This window comes from Parasteatoda tepidariorum, chromosome 1 (genome assembly GCF_982258835.1).
Source record: "Parasteatoda tepidariorum strain Cologne lab strain chromosome 1, Ptep-v5.0, whole genome shotgun sequence".
Classification (NCBI taxonomy): Eukaryota; Metazoa; Arthropoda; class Arachnida; order Araneae; family Theridiidae; genus Parasteatoda; species Parasteatoda tepidariorum.
Genome location: NC_141755.1, coordinates 50,545,811 through 50,566,051, shown reverse-complemented (window position 1 = coordinate 50,566,051; position 20,241 = coordinate 50,545,811). Strand labels below are relative to the sequence as shown.

At 28.4% G+C, this 20,241-nt stretch overlaps 1 protein-coding gene across 1 annotated transcript in view; it reads right to left on the bottom strand.

The window, feature by feature from the left end:
* Positions 1–5,871: 5,871 nt before the first annotated feature.
* Positions 5,872–20,241, bottom strand: part of poe (E3 ubiquitin-protein ligase-like protein poe) — an 80,354-nt gene continuing 65,984 nt past the window's right edge. The window contains exons 52-63 of the mRNA XM_043052964.3: positions 19,363–19,635; positions 17,687–18,028; positions 16,502–16,725; positions 15,598–15,747; positions 14,983–15,181; positions 14,132–14,370; positions 12,198–12,323; positions 10,312–10,506; positions 9,727–9,811; positions 9,281–9,514; positions 8,462–8,621; positions 5,872–6,040 (exon numbers count right to left, since the gene is read on the bottom strand). Coding sequence (XP_042908898.3) covers positions 5,967–6,040; positions 8,462–8,621; positions 9,281–9,514; positions 9,727–9,811; positions 10,312–10,506; positions 12,198–12,323; positions 14,132–14,370; positions 14,983–15,181; positions 15,598–15,747; positions 16,502–16,725; positions 17,687–18,028; positions 19,363–19,635 — 2,301 coding nt within the window. The 3' untranslated portion in view covers positions 5,872–5,966. The remainder of the gene's footprint in view (positions 6,041–8,461; positions 8,622–9,280; positions 9,515–9,726; positions 9,812–10,311; positions 10,507–12,197; positions 12,324–14,131; positions 14,371–14,982; positions 15,182–15,597; positions 15,748–16,501; positions 16,726–17,686; positions 18,029–19,362; positions 19,636–20,241) is intronic.

The window sequence follows — 20,241 nt, the reverse complement described above, 5'->3', positions numbered from 1 at the left end:
ACCCGGAGACGTGCGCTGGACCTAAGCCACCTAGTTCCGAATTACTGATGTCTTTTCACTTACTCTGATGATAGACTTTATTTTGTAAAACTCTTTTTAGTATTTTAGTTGTTTATGAAGGAAATAAACCAAGTTATAGTTATAAAAATGCCTGGTATCTTCTACATACTTCCAAACACTAAACAAGAGACGCATTACTCCAAAATTTTCAGATAAGTCTACAGATAAATTCTCAGTATACGGCGCAGAAAAATTTAAAAGAGACACGCAAAACATTGCGTTGGATAAAGCTGATTATGGATTTAAATAAAATGAGCCAAGTCTATGAGATGTATTGCAAGAAATTCACATTTTTAATGGATTTGCAAGACAAAAATATGGAAAACATAGATCTGGAAAGTGTACGTAATATTGTTTATTGTTCTCCAGATGACGTAGACGAGCATTTAGTGAATGAGTGCATTCAGTTAAAATATTATTTACTTCAGTCTAAGCCAGAGTCTTGCACCTCTTGCTTGCTAAAATTTTTATGCTAATATATGAAAAGAAACTTGTTGATGTTTTCCCAAATTGCTATACTATCTTAAAGATTTTTTTAACTTTGCCAATCACTAGCTGTGAAGCGGAGCTCTTTCTCCAGGATGTCGTATATAGAAAGCAATTATAGGACAACAATGTCGAACCATCGACTAAATCATTTATCAGTTCTTTCCATGAATTGTGATTTAACGAAGGACTTACAATGTGAAGAGCAAATAAAGGAATTTGCAACACAAAAATGCAGAAAGGTTGCTTTATAATTTATATAACATAACTACACATAACCTGTCAATTTCTTTTGCAATAATGTTGTACAGTTGCTGTTTGTATACACAAATAAAAGTAAATAAACAAAAATAAAATTATTTTATTGTCGCATTTTTTTCTATGTTTATCTACATCACTATAGAAAAGTTTTTTTTTTGACAAAATGACTATTAGGGCCCCTAAGTAGCTTCAGTCCAGGGCCCCACAAAAACACGATCCGCCCATGGTTTTCCCCCCAGATGGCGTATTCGATCATTTTAATTTTACGGAAATGTAAGAAACTCTTACTGACTTCTTCATTTTCTAACTTAAAAAAATTTGAAACGCGTTTTGCAAGCTTTTATTAGTAAGTTAAACATTTTGTGCTTCATTTTTAAAAACTTTGTTTTATAAATGACCTAATAAGTATCCTATTCTAGGAAATTGATTTTGTTGTAACAAAATATAGAATTACTTTTGTTGGTTCATAACAGCGTTATCTATAAAATACATATTACGAAGCAAATCGTGCAAATTTTATTTTTTAATTTGTACATACAAAGATCAAGGGTCACTTCGCATTAAAATATTTTTCTCTCTTTCTTCCATTTTATAGGGAACACCCCTGGATTTAAACACGTTTTAGGAGCAGTCCAACATTACATTTGCCAGGGGTGATTGTGAGCCCAAGTCGAAATTCCGGATAATTTCTTGAGTAAAAAAAAAACAAAAAAACAATTTAAATCGAAAAAAATTTAAACAAGGTGTTCTTTTTTCTTCTTTTTCTCAATATTTTTTAGTTTACTTAAAATTTTACACATTTCTATACCATTTACACATACCTATGTCGTCCTGGAGAAGTAATTGAAATTTACAAATATGTCTCTTTCTTGAGTTTATGATTATAATAACTATTTACTGAAAAAGAATGAATATTAATCTTGAGTATCTGGCTTATAAAGTATCTGGCTCTCCTATACAAATAAAATACACTGTGTTTTTAAGTTCCACCTTTGAAAATTTGATTTCCGGAAACTTTTGTGATCAATGATTTTTTGAAACGTCTGAACCTTCGATCTCCGGATCACGGTTAGCGAAAAATCCGGAGCACAATCAGCCCTGATTTGAATCAGTGATGTTTCCTATAGTAATTTAAACAATGTTTTGTTTTCCTACCGTCAGTCAGATTCATTAGTTTTGTAAAAATATTTTATTCCTGATAAGAATGAAAGAAATTACAATAAAATATGTTATAAAGTTATGTTAAATTCTTTCTATACGCTTGTAAATTTAAATGAATATGGGGTACCAGAGTTTCATCTTCAAGGAGGGTCCATCATAGTAGCAGGAGCTCAAGGGAAATTATTATTTCAGGTTTATTGTCAGTCCAACCTTGCCAAATGTTAACATTGGCTCTTTTTTTTTCTGGAACTAGGGGAAAATACTTCTATTCTTTTTTCAAAATAGAGTATTTTGTAATGGTAAGAAAAAAATTATTGGAATGAAAATATTGAAAACTATTCGTCTTGAAATTGAAATTTATAATTATCTTTTTGGATTTATTAAAAATCTTGCCACATAAGCAATTTAAGCTTCTACTCAAGCAATTTTTGCTTCTTGACTGGAGGTGACGCCCCTAGTCATCAGTACTATATATCATTATGTAAAATGTGCCAGGGTATATCTACAGGAAATAAGAAAATTGAAACAAAAAAACATGAAGTCAAGCTAGCTTACTTGTGTGCTGGTCATTTCATTTTTCGTTGGTAGATTGTGGCCTGGAATATGAACAAATATGTTTATTGCGCATATTTTAATGTGATCAACAAAAATTCGAGGTGTGAACAACGCACAGAAGAAGCATGGGTGATCAGGGACTGATTTACAGGAGGGCATTTGGGGCACGTGCCCGGGGCCCCCAACATTTGAGAGGCCCCCTTTCCCAATAAATGATCTTTTACATTACATGGCCAATACAAAACCTTGTGTAGAAGATCCCTTTGAAAGAATGTTTAGAACAGGGACAACTATCAAATTTCATGAATGGGGTACTTGCATTATTCCATTATATCATTACTATTTACTCCGCACTCACACTAGAGCAAAGTAATTTGCTATTGACATTATTTATTACAGTATTATAACAACTTTTAATGCTCTAGTGCAAGGCCATTCTTTTTACAAGACTCAGCTATAAACTTCTGTTAGTAATTTCTCTGAAGCTTGTTGCATTAGTTAATCATTGTTGTTTATGGTATCTTAAAAATTTTCGAATGTTGATGATTACTTTTATCAGACTTCAATTACTTTTATTAGATTTGGGTACAAATATCTTGTTTCCTTCATAATTTTTAACATTCTAGCCAAAACCTCTAGACATATTTATTAAATTTTAGTATTTTTTTAAACAATTTCACTAAATTAAATTCTGAATATCTGGGGGACGTACTTCTAAATAAGGTTTCATGTTACTTGCAATTTTTATGGTCTGAAAAATACTTTTTCAATATTTAGTTTAAGACCTTGCATGTTAACTAAAATTTATCGGCTCTTTAACTGGGGCCCCCAAATTCATCTGTGCCCGGGGCCCCCAAATCTGTAAGTCGGTCCCTGTGGGTGATAGTTAATGAGCTACATGGGAATGTAGGCACCCTGTATGCTGTGAAATTATTTATGCTATGAGACATCTTACTAATGTCTCTCGAGTTAGCAGTGAAAAACATCTTGAAATGTCTGACGCTAGAAATCTTTCCAACTCTGTAACTGTTATCTTAGTTAAAAAGATAAAAGCTGACACAATGAAGACTTTTAGAAATTATTGGCAAAGTAACACAACATATCAACACAGTATTCTTAACTCAAAGAATGCCACACTGAAAGATTGCAGAAATTGAAAGCAAACTTCTCTGAACTGTCTATTTGATCCAGGAACTCAGTTATTAAGAAAAAGTGATACATCATTATTAGCAAGAACTTTAGATGACAGACCTATTTTAAATTACAAGTGTGGTAATAGTAAAAGTACACAATGACGTTCTGGTGTGAAATGTACAAGTAATATGATGTAATAGTTCTAGTAGAGAATGCACAACTACTACACTAAAAGAAAGTGAATTAGAAGAAATTGAAGAAGACTGTTAGATTTAGCTAGCCAAATTAAAATATAGGATATGCTTGTATTTAAAAGCACATTCTGATTTATAAAAATATGGCTCTTGACAATATATTATTTTCAATTTTTAGCCTACATTTAAGTTTATTCATAGAATCACTATGCTTATCTTTTTCAACTTAAAATAATTTAAATGATAACATACATGATTTTTCACAACTTCTTTAAAATGGCAGACTTAAAATATGTGTTTCCACAATCAGAATTTTCTGGTGTGTTAAAAAATTGGCTTCATCATTCTAAACATTTTGCATCAAAAAACCAATATTTGATTTTCCAACTTGAAATATCCTTTAATTTGTTATTACACATTTTTTTTCAAATAAAAATTTTTTTAAATGTATTTTCAAGATAAAAAAAAAAGCGTATATTAAGCATTTGCACTTTTATCTTTCTAAACATTTTGCTTAACAAAATTTAATTTTAATAATTGATATTTTTCCAGGATGGTGGCCAAAAAACGGTTCTGCACACTCAGTTTCATAAACTTTTATTACGTCAAAAATAAACAAAAAAAAAATAAATAAATAAATAATAATAATAAATAAATAAAAAATCATTAAAAGATTCAATCCCAGTCTTTGTGGGAATGAATTCTACCTAAAACACTATTTTTCTGCTACTATAAGTTTCTCAGGAGTTCTCAAAAGACCAATCAACTTAAGTGCAGTAAATTTAGAAAATTTGTGGTAATTGATGAAACATTCGAATTTTTATGCTACCAGGTGCTATTAATTTTACTACAAGAATTAGAATAACTTAATACAAAAATATAATCAAGGACATTTATTGAATTTTATCAAATAACAAAGCTAACACCCTTTCAAATTAATTAAAATCTCACCACTATAACAGAATATAATCTTGTAAATTGCTCAAAAAGTTATTATATAATGGTAAAGTAACAAAATTGTTATCAAACTTTTGTTTTTAGTATTAAGAAAAGGATTTTTCTCTAAAAACGAAAAAGCTATATTCGTACCTTGACACTGTGTTCCATTCAAATGTACAGAAACTATTATGTAAAGAATTATTTTTTTAAAAAAAGAAGCAAAAATAGAGAGAGAAAAAAAAACTAACTTAACAGGCATTAAACAGGAATAAAAAATTTTTGATAAAGCAAATGATTAAAGACTGAGGAGTTGAAACAAACTCAACCTTTTCTCAAACTTTAAAAGAATAAGAAGTTCCTCTTGTATGACTGAAGAGAGGGGGTTGCGGATGAGAGTCAGCAGTATGTAACTTTTGTGAAACTGAACAAATGCAAGACAAAACAAATGCCGGATACTCCGTCCAATGCAAGATGTTCAGAGACCCCATGAAAAGTATTGATTCAGCAGGATACTGTAAAGTCATGGGTGGCAGCCATATTCTATTTATATAGGATTAATGAAACCGAAATAATTTGTAATTAAATAACATTTTCAACAATTTACATTGCTTTAAGAAAAATTATCTATGCTGTAATATTGCACACATTTTTTATTTAAAATGCCAATACTATTTCATTAAGTTCATACAAAGATTGTGAAGTATTAATAAATAGATTAATGTTTTAGTTTTTTTAATGTATGTCCAAATAAAAGATTACTTGTTTACTTAATATAGATAAGATGTTATATAAAATTTTATTAAGTTGCTTTTCCATTCGTGTCTTAAAAAAATTATACATAAAAAGAAATAATAAATTAGTGAAAGAATAATAAAAAGATCTTTGAAACATTTCTATCTTAAAAGAAATATTTAGATCTTTTAACTCGAAATAATGTGAAGTTGAAATATGATAATGATGTGATGAATTTCAAACTTTTAATTTCGCACAAGAAATTATAATAAGCAAAAACATAGGATTAAAATTGCAAATTTATTAAAATGATTGTTTATTTAAAATTATCAAATAACAAAAAGAACGCTTGAGTTTCTAAAATTTTATTTTGGTAAATAATTTTTATGCACATTATTCTACGACGAAACATCAAATTAAACATAAAGTACAAAGATATTCTAATTAGTCACGAGAATCCAAAGAAAGAAGAACATTATCCAGAAAACATGTAGGATCTGGTAGGTCTCGCAAAAGATCTAAAAAAGAAGAGAACATTTTTTTTCATATATATATATATATATATATATATATATATATATATATATATATATATATATATATATATATATATATATATATATATATATATATATATATATATATATATATATATTTGGATAATTTAATTTACATATCCATTACATTTACATGAGATTATTAGGATTTAGATTATTTAGAAATAGTATAGAAGGTCAATCTTTAATATTCTAACTATATTCAACATGGTCTACCTCTCTCTCTCTCTCTCCTTCCTCTTCTGGATTTTGAAAAGTAATTTTTTCTACTGAATTCATGTCATATCTTCAGATAAGACCAAGACCTTTCATTTGTTGAATTTTAATAAATTTCACTAAATTTGTTTGCCTGAATTTGTTGTATAGTTTAAAGTTGTATTTTATTCCCCTTCACTGAATCAAAAAATTCTTCTTAAGACCTTTCATTCAAATACATGTTGTCTATTTTCTTCTGATTTATTTATTGTTCAGAACTCATACATAAAACTTACTAATATCTTGTGTTTCCCTACAAGTACTTTGATATGAACTATCCTCTAAAACCAAAATTGCATCTACTAGCCATATTTACACTGCTATGGATTTTGATTGAAATATCATTATTATTGTTTACTTCCAAGTATTTAGAGAGATCAACATTTTTAAAAACATACTCTTTTATTTTCAGTTCAGTGGCCATGAATCTAAGTTTTACTTATTACTGACATGAATTTAGTCTTTTTTTCATTGACGATTAAACCTAAATTTTTAGCTCAAATTTTTTTTCTTACTTCTATATAAAATACCTGTATCATCAACAAATTCTAATAATTACAGTGAATTTTAGAGAATTGTTTTTTATGTTTGTATGCCCAACTCTCTCACTGTTTTTTCTGAGGCAATATTAAATAACTGTCAAGATAAATCATCACCCTGTTTTAGTCCCTTCTCCTTGTAAAAAGGTTCAGTTAGTTTTGTTCCTAACTTAACCTTGCATTTTATATTGTTCAGGGTCATTTTTATAAAGTTTATTAGTTTCTTCATAGGCTGACTTAAAATTAACAAAAAGATGGTATGTAATTATGTTATATTTGATAGTTTTTTTTCCTCCAGAATTTGACTTATGCTGTGGATCTGATCTTTAGTAGGTTTTTCTTTCTTTCTTTCTTTTTTTTTTTTTTTTTGGAAGCCACATTGATATTTTCCTATACCTTAACAACTTGTAAAAGGTATTAATGGTTTTGCTAAAATATGTGAAAGGATTTAATAAGATGTATTAAAAAGATTATTGGTTCCTCGATAGCTGTTACATTCCAAAATAAAACTTTTTTGAATATAGGACATATAGGATCCTTTATCGTATGAAGGATCTACCCTCCCATTCAATGGGCATTTCGTCCATTGACCAATCATTGGAGATGATGTTGCGCATTTCGCTCATTAATTTAGGTTCTTTAACTTTCTGAAACTTTACTTTGATATGATCCGGTCCTGCCAAAGTGTTGTTATTTAAACCACTATAAGTCGCCTTCTTTACCTTCTCCAGTTATGGGGTACATGTTCTTCATTTCCAGCTGCGCCACTGGTTTCCTTTGTTCTCTGTAATCTGTATGTCTTTTTTGTTTAATTTTTTAGACTTGGTTTTTGTCACAAAATGGAATAATTGTCATATTCTCAGTATAGTAATTTTCAATTTAAATTCATTTCATTAACTTTCAAAAAAAAAAATATAATAGGTACATTACATTCACATGGACCAATCAAAATGTATCTGGACTAGTAATATATTTTAGTTACTGATCCCTTTGAGCAATGACCGAATATTTTTAATATCTACCTCTGAGGTGTTCTCAGAAAGTTCAGTGAATGATCCCATAACTGAATAACGACATCGGTTGGGATATCATACTTCACAGATGTATGAAGTAGCAAGATATATAATAGCTAAGTCCCTCTAGTGTTCAAGTCTTAACAGGCAAGTTCAAACTAGCACTACAACCAAATTAATAGTCAATGAGAAAAGAGCATGTCATTATGAAATAGAACAATTTGTGAAGTTCTTGCTTCAAATTAGATAAAGCAATGGCACTTCAAATGTTTGTAAAAATGTATGTTTTAAAGTGGTTTAAATATTTTAGCGATAAAAGAAAAGATGGCTATAAAGACATACTGTTGTGTGATAAGTGTGCAATGAGTGATAATCAAAGAAAACTTTGTTGATAGTTTCTAATAGCTGTACAATCAATAAGTATTGTAGCTAATGGTAATAAATTTGATTGCAAATAAACGTGTTTCGTCAATATATTTTATTTTCTTGATTTTACGAGACCATTAATCAAATTTTTGAGAGCACCTTAGTAAGATAAAATTGCCTTTTTCAAAAGAAATAATAGAAATATTTACCCAGAACATCACAGAACTCAGCAAAAGATTGAACGGGGACTAAATCATCTTCAAAGAAACGTAGTAGATTATCACCAGCTTCTAGCAATGGTTGATCATTCTGGCGAATAAAATCAGCAAGCACAACAGCCCATTCTTCATTTTCGGTAACAGTAACTTTCTAAAATAAAATGTCATAGTGAAAAAAATAAGATATTAAAAAAAATATGATATTCATAAAAATATGAAGTATTGAAAAAAAATATTTATTAGATTCAATTAAAAAAAGAACAGAAGATCTTTCTTAAAATTATTTTATTTTAAATACTTTTTGTTTATAATTCCACGCCCGGTGGCTGAGTGGTAGCGCTTCGCGCTGCCGTGCCACAGGTCCTTGGTTCGATCCTTGGGCCGGGCAAGGCCGACTCAGCCTTTCATCCCTTCAGTGGGTCGATAAAATGAGTACCAAGCATGCTTGGGAACTAACACTGGGGGTTCCGTGTTCGGCTGACCACCTGACCGGAACATATGCTCCTGCACCCCAGAGCCCAAGGTCAAGAAAACTGAGATGGGCACAGTCGGCCTTGGCCCTCTTAATGGGCTGTCGCGCCACTGAGTTTTTTAGTTTAGTTTATAATTCCACACTGTAAAATCACACTCAAGTACCTAACCTCGGTTTTTAGGTGTAACTGAACAAAAAATCACGAAACGAAGTAATAGCTTGCAAAGTTTCCATTCAGATAAAAGATAAAAACTATTAAATAAATTGTCTTACAACCATAAAATGAAAATATTATTGATTTTATTTAAATAAAAATCAAGTCAAATACAAACACTTACCTTAAACATTTTCTTATAGAGACCATCAATTAGACCATAAAAAAGAAGATACGATTTATATACATTAAAGTCTTTTATAGCAGAATCATTCAAATTGACGCATCCTTGAGGACTCACATGCCTTGCTTGAGCAAGGATAACAATTCTTTTTAGGAAGTTGATTTTTAATTTCTGCCATTTGCTAGGTGGAAACACGATAACACACATAATCATCCAATACAAAGGACCTTCCAACTAAAAAGAAAAAGGTAAATTGATGAGATTTGAACTATAACATTGACTATTATATTGTTTATAATTTATTAGTGACTATAGTCTTAGTAAATAAACTTGAAATTAAAAATATAAAAATGTTAAACTACACTTTATTTTTATAAATTTTAAAGGAAAATTAAATCTTCGAATATGGTAGATAATATTATAATCGCTGAAAAAGCTAAATTTACCTCAAAACAATTTTCCACCAATTTGCTTTTCTGCATCTCCAGAAAATTAACAATATTCTTTTCTTCGCTGTTTACAAATCTAGTTCTGAAAAGAGAAACATAAGTGTAAACTAAAGTTCTTGGAATAAAACTATATTATATTTGCAGATATATAAGGGTAAAACATATCAAGAAAGAAAAAAAAAAGAAATATATACCCAAAAAAAAAACATTTTATGAAAATATAGCAAACGAAAAACAAATTCAAATATTAAAAAAAATATATAATTGTTCATGCTCTGTCAATCTAAACTGTCACGCTAAATGGTGTGGAATACCACTAAAACATCACATGGTTAGCCTGACAACAAGTGGACTCTAACCCATGATCCGCCTAATGCATTTTGAGAACATATAAGCATCTATAATTATGATAAATCAGAACTTTATATTATAGCAAAATTGAAAACATGTAATGCGACAAATCTGAAAAATTTCAGGAAAGCAAAATATAAGATGATTTTTAAAAATATAGGAAACTTTTCTGAAAAATACAGGATTTATAGGTCAGTTCCTATTCTCATAACAACTATGAAAAATACTCACGTATTAATAACATAGAGAGTCATGTGTATAAGATATGGAATAAGATGCATATTGCTTTGAGGTCCACCTCCACCGCTGTCTTCACTGAAAGATTTTTCAAAGGCGAATTTCTGAAGTAAGAGTTTTAGATCATGGACTGTCGAAGCATATCCAACATCTCTGTGACCAGTACACTCTTGAAGGTATGTGTTATGCCTATAATAGATTAAAAAATAAATAAAATTTAGGTACTGCCAGATTACTTAGAAACAACATGGAATTAGTGAAAAAAAAAAGATGACATATAATAAAAATAAATAAAAAATTCAGAGGCATCACAAACTTGCTTTACACTTTTTTGGAGAAGGAAATTTTAATTTCTAACAATATATAAATATCGGTTTTAATCAGTATAAAATTAATAAAAGTCATAAAGGTAATGTTTTATGTAAAATATTTTTGTATCCTAAATTTAAAGGTTCTTACCTGTAATATTTATTTTTCATACTTTGCAATGCTACTATTACAATTTTGATTGTTTTCTAAATTTAGAGTTGAGAAATAATAGAGTTGTCCTTATATTATAACACAATTTTATGATTTTACCTTATTAAGCTACATTTTAAGATAAACTTTTCTAAATCAGTATCCAAACTTATTAACTGATTTACAATTATTATTTTTTGGTGTGAATTTCATTAATGTTCAAACCGAATTTATCACAACATACTTGTAATATTAATAATTAATCTATAATCAAAATTATTCAAGTTTACTAATAGATCTTAACAGAGTCATTAAGAAATATTTGGACCGACATAAGTAAACAGGATTTTTCTTACACCACTTGCATATACCCCTACTTCCTATACCTAATGATACCATGAAGAAGTGAATAATTTCAACTTTCATAGAAGAAATTGTATTTTGTCAAGATAAAACAATGATTGTGAATTATTCATCGGTGAGAGATAGCGAACAGGGAGGCTGCCCAGTACAAAATAAAACTCTACTTTACCTAATGATAACAGATTTTTTTGACTATTTTGTTTTTTCCCTATAATGGTATAGATATTTTTGACAATTTTAAATTTCTTTAAAATATGCATGCGTTAAGCAGAGTTATCACCTTTTATATGCAGCAGATTATTCATCTCAACAAATTTTCATAATTTACTGATGTTATTGAAAAGCACTTGAAACAATGCACTTTTTATTGCTAACATCAAATAGGATGTTTAATTACATTTGCAACACATTTGGAAATTTGAGAACAGTCTAAATTTGTTATATATCAGATAAACTTTTTCAAATTTGCAAATATTTCGCTTACAACCCCTAGTTATCAAAATGAGGAAGATCGACGAAAAAAAAAAAAAAAAAAAAAGCAGAAGAAAAGCCTAAAAACGCAGAAGATTTCCACTGCAAATTTAAGAAAAAAAGCAGATTTAAATTTATTTATTTTTTCAGAAATTCACTATAATATAATGAACATTTAAAAAAGAATAAACTCACCGTTTTTTTAAAAAAAAAAAAAAAAAGGAGCAGAGACGTCTGAATTAAAGAAAACGTGAGCTATCGAGCGGAAGGGAAAAAATTAAGAAAATTTTATTTTCTGAGAGTGAAATCGGAAAAAATAGCAAAAATAAGTAAAAATGTGGAAAGCTTCTGGAAAATGAGGAAAGGTGGGCAGTCATGCAAATAGAAAAAATTTAAAGAAAGTCACAGTGGCATGCTTATCTGTTCACATTCTTGAGAGCCTTGAAAATAGATAAAGAAACATAATTTTTTGAAAATACAAAAATTAAGATACAATTTTATTTTCTCAAATCGAAAATTTAACTGATTATATCAAATAATATTTGATTCAATTACTACTAGTACAATAAGGTGGTCAAAATACAAACCTGGCGAGACAACTGGCAAAAGCAGATTCAGGAACTTGAGGACCCCACAGTGGAAGAAGACCATTACATTTAGTATTAGCATTTTGTAGAGCTGCACTTTCCCATTCATCTCGACCCCTTGCATGCCTACAAAAAATAAATAAACATTTCTTATAAAATTAATTTTAAAATTCGATAAAGTCATGTTAAATAGTTTGATAACTTGAAGAAATATAATTTAAAACTTTCTGTTTCTTATTTTCCATGTTATTCCTTTAAGAGGTACAGTGTCCATCAGTGGCGTACGCAAGGGAGGGGTTTAAACACCCCCCTTGAGCTCAGACAAAATAAAAAAATAAAAATTTTAGTAGAAATTATGCGAGCTATTATTTTTTAAGACAATATATTTTTATCTGCCTTATGCCTACTTTTTTTTTTCTCACGCTATTTCTCAGAATACTGAAAAAACATTTACTATAATAGGGTTGCACTTTTGAAACCAAATTCACGTGATACTGTTACGGACTGGTTCCTTTCTGTCCTGCCAGTATAGTTTTCGAGACTGGCTGTCATTCGCGAGATCTTGACGCGATGATTCTGGAACCATAGACGTTCTGTCGTCTTTGAGACAGTTCGAGAATTTTGGAGATGCGGTGAAAAATTATATAAAAGGGGGAATGGAGTACAGTGGATGATGTAATATCAAATGATTAGGGCCCCCCTTAAAATGGATTTGTTTGAAAATAAATTTTAAAATATTAAGAAAAACAATGATTTTTTTTTTAAAAAAAAAAAAATTTTAAATATATATTAAAATTTTTTCAAAATGTTATGATTAAAATTTAGTTCTAATTTAACAAAATAAAGTAAAATTCAATTTATTATTATTTATTTTAATTTCAAACATGCTTTCTGAAATAAAAAGATATATAAATACTTTTATATTTGAATAAATAAAAAATATACGAGAAAAACAACTTAATCGAAGGGCCCCAAAAATTTGAATGGCCTAGGTCCCCGCGTACGCGCCGGCCCTGAGCATAGCATTTATTTCTGTGCCAATATATATATTTACTCTTCTTGGATCTTTAGGATGTCAAAACGTAAGAATTTAACAATTTTTAATTACTTTGAGAAAAAATCACGACCTAAAATTAGTGAGGTGACAGCATCTAGTATCAATGTAAGTTTTTCTGTTGTACAGAAATGTGATACTTTCGTTGAAGAAAACGTTTCTAGCATAACAAAATCTGATGAATGTGAAAGTGGCCCTCAAAGTGTTACTTCCCACCCATATGACATTGGACTTTTTCAGAAGATATTACATTATGTTTTTAAACTTAAAAAATCAAATCAAAATTTAACCAAACAATGTTGTCTAAATAAAAAGTCAAAATTGTCTAGCTGTCTAAATTAGGGAAATAATAGTGCTTTATTACAGACTCGAATTTCTTTTAGTAGTTTCAGAAAATTATGAACACCCCCCTTGAAAAAATTATGCGTTCGCCACTGGTGTCCATTATATTAATTATAGTTTTCCAATTACCTGAAATTGTTTGGCTGATTAATATAAACTGGTATTAAATAACTAAAAATGTTTAATACATTCATAGTAATTTTTATGAATTTTTTATTTTATTTTTTTTGAAATTACACACTTTACCTCCAAGTTATGTGATTCTCACATGCTAATTCAATTTTCACAACACAGAGAAAAGAACAGCAGCATTTTAAGGTTTGGAAACATAATTTGTAACTTCTACTAAATAAATTTACATTGATAGTTTTCAGTCTATCAGATGGTATTTTAATTCAGGAACTAAGTTACCGGGAACATTATTTTTCTACTTTTAATAGTATGATATTTGAACTGCATTAAAATTGTAATTTGTTTTGAAATATTTCAATCACTAAATAAATAATCTAAATAATGAAATGAACATAATAAATATTACCTGACAGCCGCCATATGGCAGTCTACATGAACAACATTAAAATGAGTAACAGTACAATAACCAGGTGTTTTTCTAGGGCGATTTTCAAAATCTTCGGCATTGCAGCGCTTGGTAAAAGTATAAATGCCAAGAACTTTGGTAGGTTGAAACTTATAACCTTCACGACAGATAATACAAACTAAACCAGATTCTTCACCAAGCTCTTCCACATTTTTAAGAAGAGAACTTTTAGCAGTGACCTAAAACAGAACAAAATTCTGATCAGAACAATAACGATTCATAACAATCAACATTCCTTTTAAATGACATCATCTTTTTTATCTATGGAATTAAATTGAAATTTATCAAATTCTTATGATCTTCGGCTTGTCTTCATAAATTTAGCACTATCCAATAATAAATATGACACAACAATTTATTCTTAATAAAGCAAATCATAACATTTTTTGCTAGAGCCCTCAGTTTAGGTGGCTGACTTAATAATATATTATGCTTCTTTATGCACGAAACTTCTAAAAGATATATCTTTGACCAAAGATTTACAAATCACATGTGCCTGAAGATCACTCACTCTAACATATTTCAGTAAAATTTAACATAAAGCAAAAGAAAAAAAAATTATACTTTTCATTTCATAAAACCTAAAACTTTTATATTTTTGTAAACCCCTATCTTTAACCATATAAAATTTCAAAGCAAATACAAAATAATTATTCGTTTTTCATAATACCTAGTTATATATATATCACAAGTAATAACATGTATAAAATATGTGTCAATAAACAACAATGCATTATGGGTTCATATTTAATATCAACAGCTAATACAACTTAGTATACATGAGAAATTACCTGTCCTTTCTCATTAGTACTCATTCCTAATGCACCTAATTGCTTTTCTCTCATTGCCATGGCTAGTCTTTTCTTTTCATCCTTTGTTAGTTTACGCACTTCTTCAATTTTCTGGGCAACACTTGGGTTCTTTTTGATGGCTTCCATAAGGTTTTCAGCTAAAGAACCAACTCTTTCATCACTAGATACTTGTTCCAACCTTTAAAAACAAGTTATTGCTTAAGTAAAAGGTACATACAGCAAATAATAATGTTAAAAAATGGATCAAATACAGAAAATTCCGGACAAAGTTCTAACATATGTGTGATAGAGTAGAGAATGAGAGAGGTTAAATTTAATTTTTAAGATTTATTTTTTGCACTTATTATTTAATTTTAAAAATGACATTTTCCTACATGCTACAAATGAAAGAACTTTAAAAAAAAATAAAAAATAAAAAAAAGAAGAGGGAAAGGTTTATAAATTTTTTATTCATTTATTTTTTAAAAAAGAAGCTTCAATCAAAATAAATAAATAAAGTTAGATAGTATATATGTTTTACATTGAATTTTTATATTAATTTATCTAAAAAGTAACACAAGAAAATTGCTGCCAGATTTGCAGACATTTATTTACCTATGAATAATAGGAATGCACTCAGCACTAACTAAATGTTGTGTTTTTTCATGATCTTGGCTGAGACCAGTTAACAACTTGAGAACATATTTTAAAGCAGGTTTTGATGTAAATTCTTTCCATTCATCAGATGCACCCAGCAAGGCACTCCTATAAAATGTAATGGAAGAAAAAAAAATATCTTAACTGCATCAAATAAATATGAATGTGTATACAATATAAAATTAAAACATTAGTCAGAAAAAAAAAAGAAATACATTTTAAAAGAACAAAGAACAACTTTGATCAATTTAGCAGTTCTACAATCATTATCATTGCTATTCCTTGATGTTAAAGAGTAAGAAAACTCATTTATATTCTTTAAAATAAAAGAACTAGCTTGTATACTTCACACATTTTTGTAGTATTATTTGCTGCCCACTAAGAAGTGTCTTGATATGCCTGATTTTACGTAAAAAAGTTTTAAAAAAATGTCTGTAAAATGAATTGTCTCTTAAACCACATGCTTTGTACAACAAATCAGTTTCTCAAATACTACTTAGACAGTTTTAAAGGTAGAAACATATTCAGGAATTTGAAAATTCCTGAATATGTTTGTCTTGGTTTAAAGTATTAATTATTTGGTTTAAGATAAATTTTTAAAATGAAACAAATCAATATGACTAATGCACATTTTTTGTTTTGTTAAAAAAGGTTCTACAATAATTGATTTTTAATATAAGTTAGACAAATAAGACTACTGATTACAAGAAATCATGCCCACATTTTAAAACAACATATTTTGATTAATTTATTTTAGTAATTTACTAAATCACACCATCATTTTTCAGCTAGTAAAACAGACATACAAAAATAACATGTTAGATAACTAAACAAAGTAAATAAAATATTGAGTTTCTTTTACTTGATAGGAGGTGCATGAGCTGTAATATATTCAAGAGCATCTTGTACAATATGTTTTTCCACAAGCAAATCTTTCAATTGATTTCCATTAACATTGCACTCAATTCCTGCAGTCAACATACAGAAGCATTCTAATTGTAAATCATCATCAGTTGTGTGTTCGTAGTCAAATTCATTGAAGTTTAAGTAAGGTTTAAAGTGCTCAATTAAGGTCTCCATTTTTTCCTGTAACAATTGTATAAGATAAAATTTGTTTAGCCTTTAAAAAGATTGACACTAAGAATTTGAGAAAAAATAAAATAATAAATAATTCAGAGTATTTCTTATTAAGAGGCCTCTACCCTTGCCATCTTGGACTCTAGGTTAAATTTTTAATTTGTGTTTTCTCGGTACTTTTTTTTGTACTTTTGATGACATGGTATTATTAGACAGCAAAATACCTTTAAAAAAAGGTAGGAAATAAAGTGGCTACTTTATTAGATTGTGAGAAATAGCACTTGATAATTTTTAGAGCTTAAATGAATTTTTCCTCAAAACCATAGAGCAATAAATTGATGAGATTTATGGTTTTGAGTCAGTAATTTGAAGCTACTAGTTTCTCAGCTTTTAGATTTTTTAATATCTAATCTTATTGCAGTTTAAATTGATGAAAAGCGACTAGGATGATGCTAAAATTTCCTTTAACGTTAAATGCCTAAAAATTAAGATACTTGTCAAGAATCCAAAAACTAATAACTGCTTACTATTTAATATTTTTCAAAAATCTTGATTTCAGAATTTAATTAACATAATTTTGAGTGAAAAAATTAATATAGAATCTTAAATACTGCACGCATTATATCTCAAATTCTGACTGGGCGATGGCCTTATATTTTACATGTATCGAAAGATAGTGCCAAATAGAGTATACATACATAATCAGTTTATTTGTGAAAGTTAAATTAAAAGGATTAAAAGCATGTTTAGAATTTTCTCCACCCCTTCGGTAGTTGAGTTTGATTGGGAGAGGAAGGGCCTCTGAACTAAGAAGATGAACAAATTATATATAAAAAATCTTAAGAGATTAAGTATTATAGAAGTTTGAAACCAGAATACTTGATTATAAATTATTAAGCAATTAACTATTAAGTACAAATAAATACAAACTATTAAGTGGTACTAGGTAATAAAATACAAAACAGCTAACCTGAGATCCAAATGTAAGGAACGGTACCACTCGCATAAGCAATGGCAACAGAGTGGAGAAATTTTTCATAATGACGTTGTTAACAGAGGATAACAGCGAGGTAATATCCTCTTTCTCCCCACAGCTCTTAGCAAATTCCATATAATCAGCACTGTTTTTACTAGCGGCTTCAGCTAGAATAGTTTCCATTATCAATAGTAATTGTTCAATAATTGTCGGACCACCTGTAGGAGCTTGTAGCAGTTCTGGTGAATCAGCAGAAAGGGCAAGTCTCAAGACACCAAGCATGATTCTAATTGCACCCATTTCTGGCTCTACCAATTTTTGACGATTATTTCTTACCTAATTGGAAAATTGTTACATATTATGCTTCAGAATTATAACAATAATTGTTTGAACATGATTCAGAGACCATAATTGTGATATTAGTGTTGTACTCTAATTCACTTAAACCAGTTTATTTATTATTAAAGAATAGAAATTTAAAACATATATTGATGAAAATTCAGAGTAATTAAAACAATGATTTTGCAGCCAACAGCAAAAGATTAAGTGATAATTTTATAGCCAAGCAAAAACAAAATAATAATTGATTTTTAGTGAATTGTCTTGATATTTAAGAATAATATTTTTTTTATGCTTTTTGAAAAAAAGCTTAAACATTGTTTAAACATCCATAATTAACCCCTTATTAACTTTATAATTTATATCTGGAGTTTAAAATGACACTACATAGTCATAGAAATTCATCCCAGTAACAGTGAATCTTTTATCAAATTGATAACTTTTAGTTTTTCTATATTCAAGAGATACAACAAGGTTGATTAATAATTATTCAATCGAGCAAGAATATAGAAAAATAAATTTTGAAGAAAAAAAAAGAAGCTTTAAAGTCAATTTTAAAATAAATAAAATTTGACAAAAAATTATTAAAAATTAAAACTGAAATTTAACAACGAAAAATAGTGTAATAAGGGTAAAACATTTTGTACATTATTTAGTAGTTAGCAGCATATTGTTAAAGTTTCACATTTCAATGGAACAAACTAATTTTAAACTATTCAATTAAAGAATAAAATATAGCAGAACTAAAAAAAAATTACAATATTATAAAGTTAAACTACATTCAGAATAAATAATTTTCATGCAGATTGCTAAAAATTATTTATGACTAATTTTTTCATTAGTGAATGTTTGTTGAAAAAACTATAGGATACTATTCTTCAACAGATGAATTGTTATAATATGTACTCAAAGATGAAACATTAAAGACTTAAAGATGAAAAAATATTACTTAACTGTATTAAACAATACAAGGAATTTCAAAATTTTATTTTTAAAATTGCCATTAACCTTAAATTAAGCAAAGAGATCTAGATATAAAAGAGAATATGTGGATTGCAAGATTGTAAAAATGATTATTTAAAAATTCAATAAATAAAAATAACTTTAAAAAAAAGTTTTGATAAAAATTATATTTGTAGTCATTGTAGGTTCAAGTTTGGTTATTTATGTCAAGACAATAAAAAACCACAATGTTTAGCTCATTTATAAGCACCAGATAAAAAAAAGGATGTTAAGCCATAAAAATGGTTAATTTTAAACTAAGTACCAAAAACTAGGTCTTCAATTATTGAAAACTAACAAACCACAAACTTCATATAAGAATTAATTACCTTTATACAAAATCCAAATAATTTGAGCAGAACAGTTAGAAGAGATCTACCACGGGACAGTTCAGTAATAGTGGATAATCGCTCCAGCATAACTTCTAAGCCACCACATTGGCTCATAACATTAGCCATTTTATATACTTCCTCATTGTCAACTTCTTCGTTATCTTTTGTATCCAAGTTTTCAATGAACTCTTCAGTAGCATCACCAAGAAGACCTCTCATCCGATAGACAACTCTCATAGCTTCGGATTCATTGCTATCCATACACCATACCTACACACAAAAAGAAATAATTAATAAATAAAAAAAAATTATCAAAACAATATATAAACATAAGTATTCAATAAAAAATTATTAAAAGCTAAAACTCACAAGTAAAATAAAAAATTTAATGGTAATAATTTTGGTAGCCTCATCCATATTCACTTAAAAATCTCTATTAGTGTAGAGTATATTTTAAACCAAATATTGGTGTTCATGAAAATTTAAAAATTAAAAAGAAATTAATGGTTAAAATTTTGGCAGTCTCCTCTCCACTTGATTAAAACTTTTTATTTATTGTAGAGATTATTTTAAGTCAAATATTCATGTTTCTTAAAACAATGCTGGTAATTCAACAGTGCAAATTAAATGGCATTGAAAGAAAATTTCTGAAATGCATATGTATTCAGGGTTGCCACTCAAATCTGGGGAAAAAAATTCCCTGTGTTTTCGCTGTACATATTATACACAATATATTAAGAGGAAACAACGATTTCTGTGCTCTTGTGTGAGTTATATTGAGCTAACTATATTTATTAGTTTTAATTGCTGAAAAAACAGCTGAACATACTTAAATAATGCAATAGTAAATGAAATAGTTTAGTATAGCTGAAATAT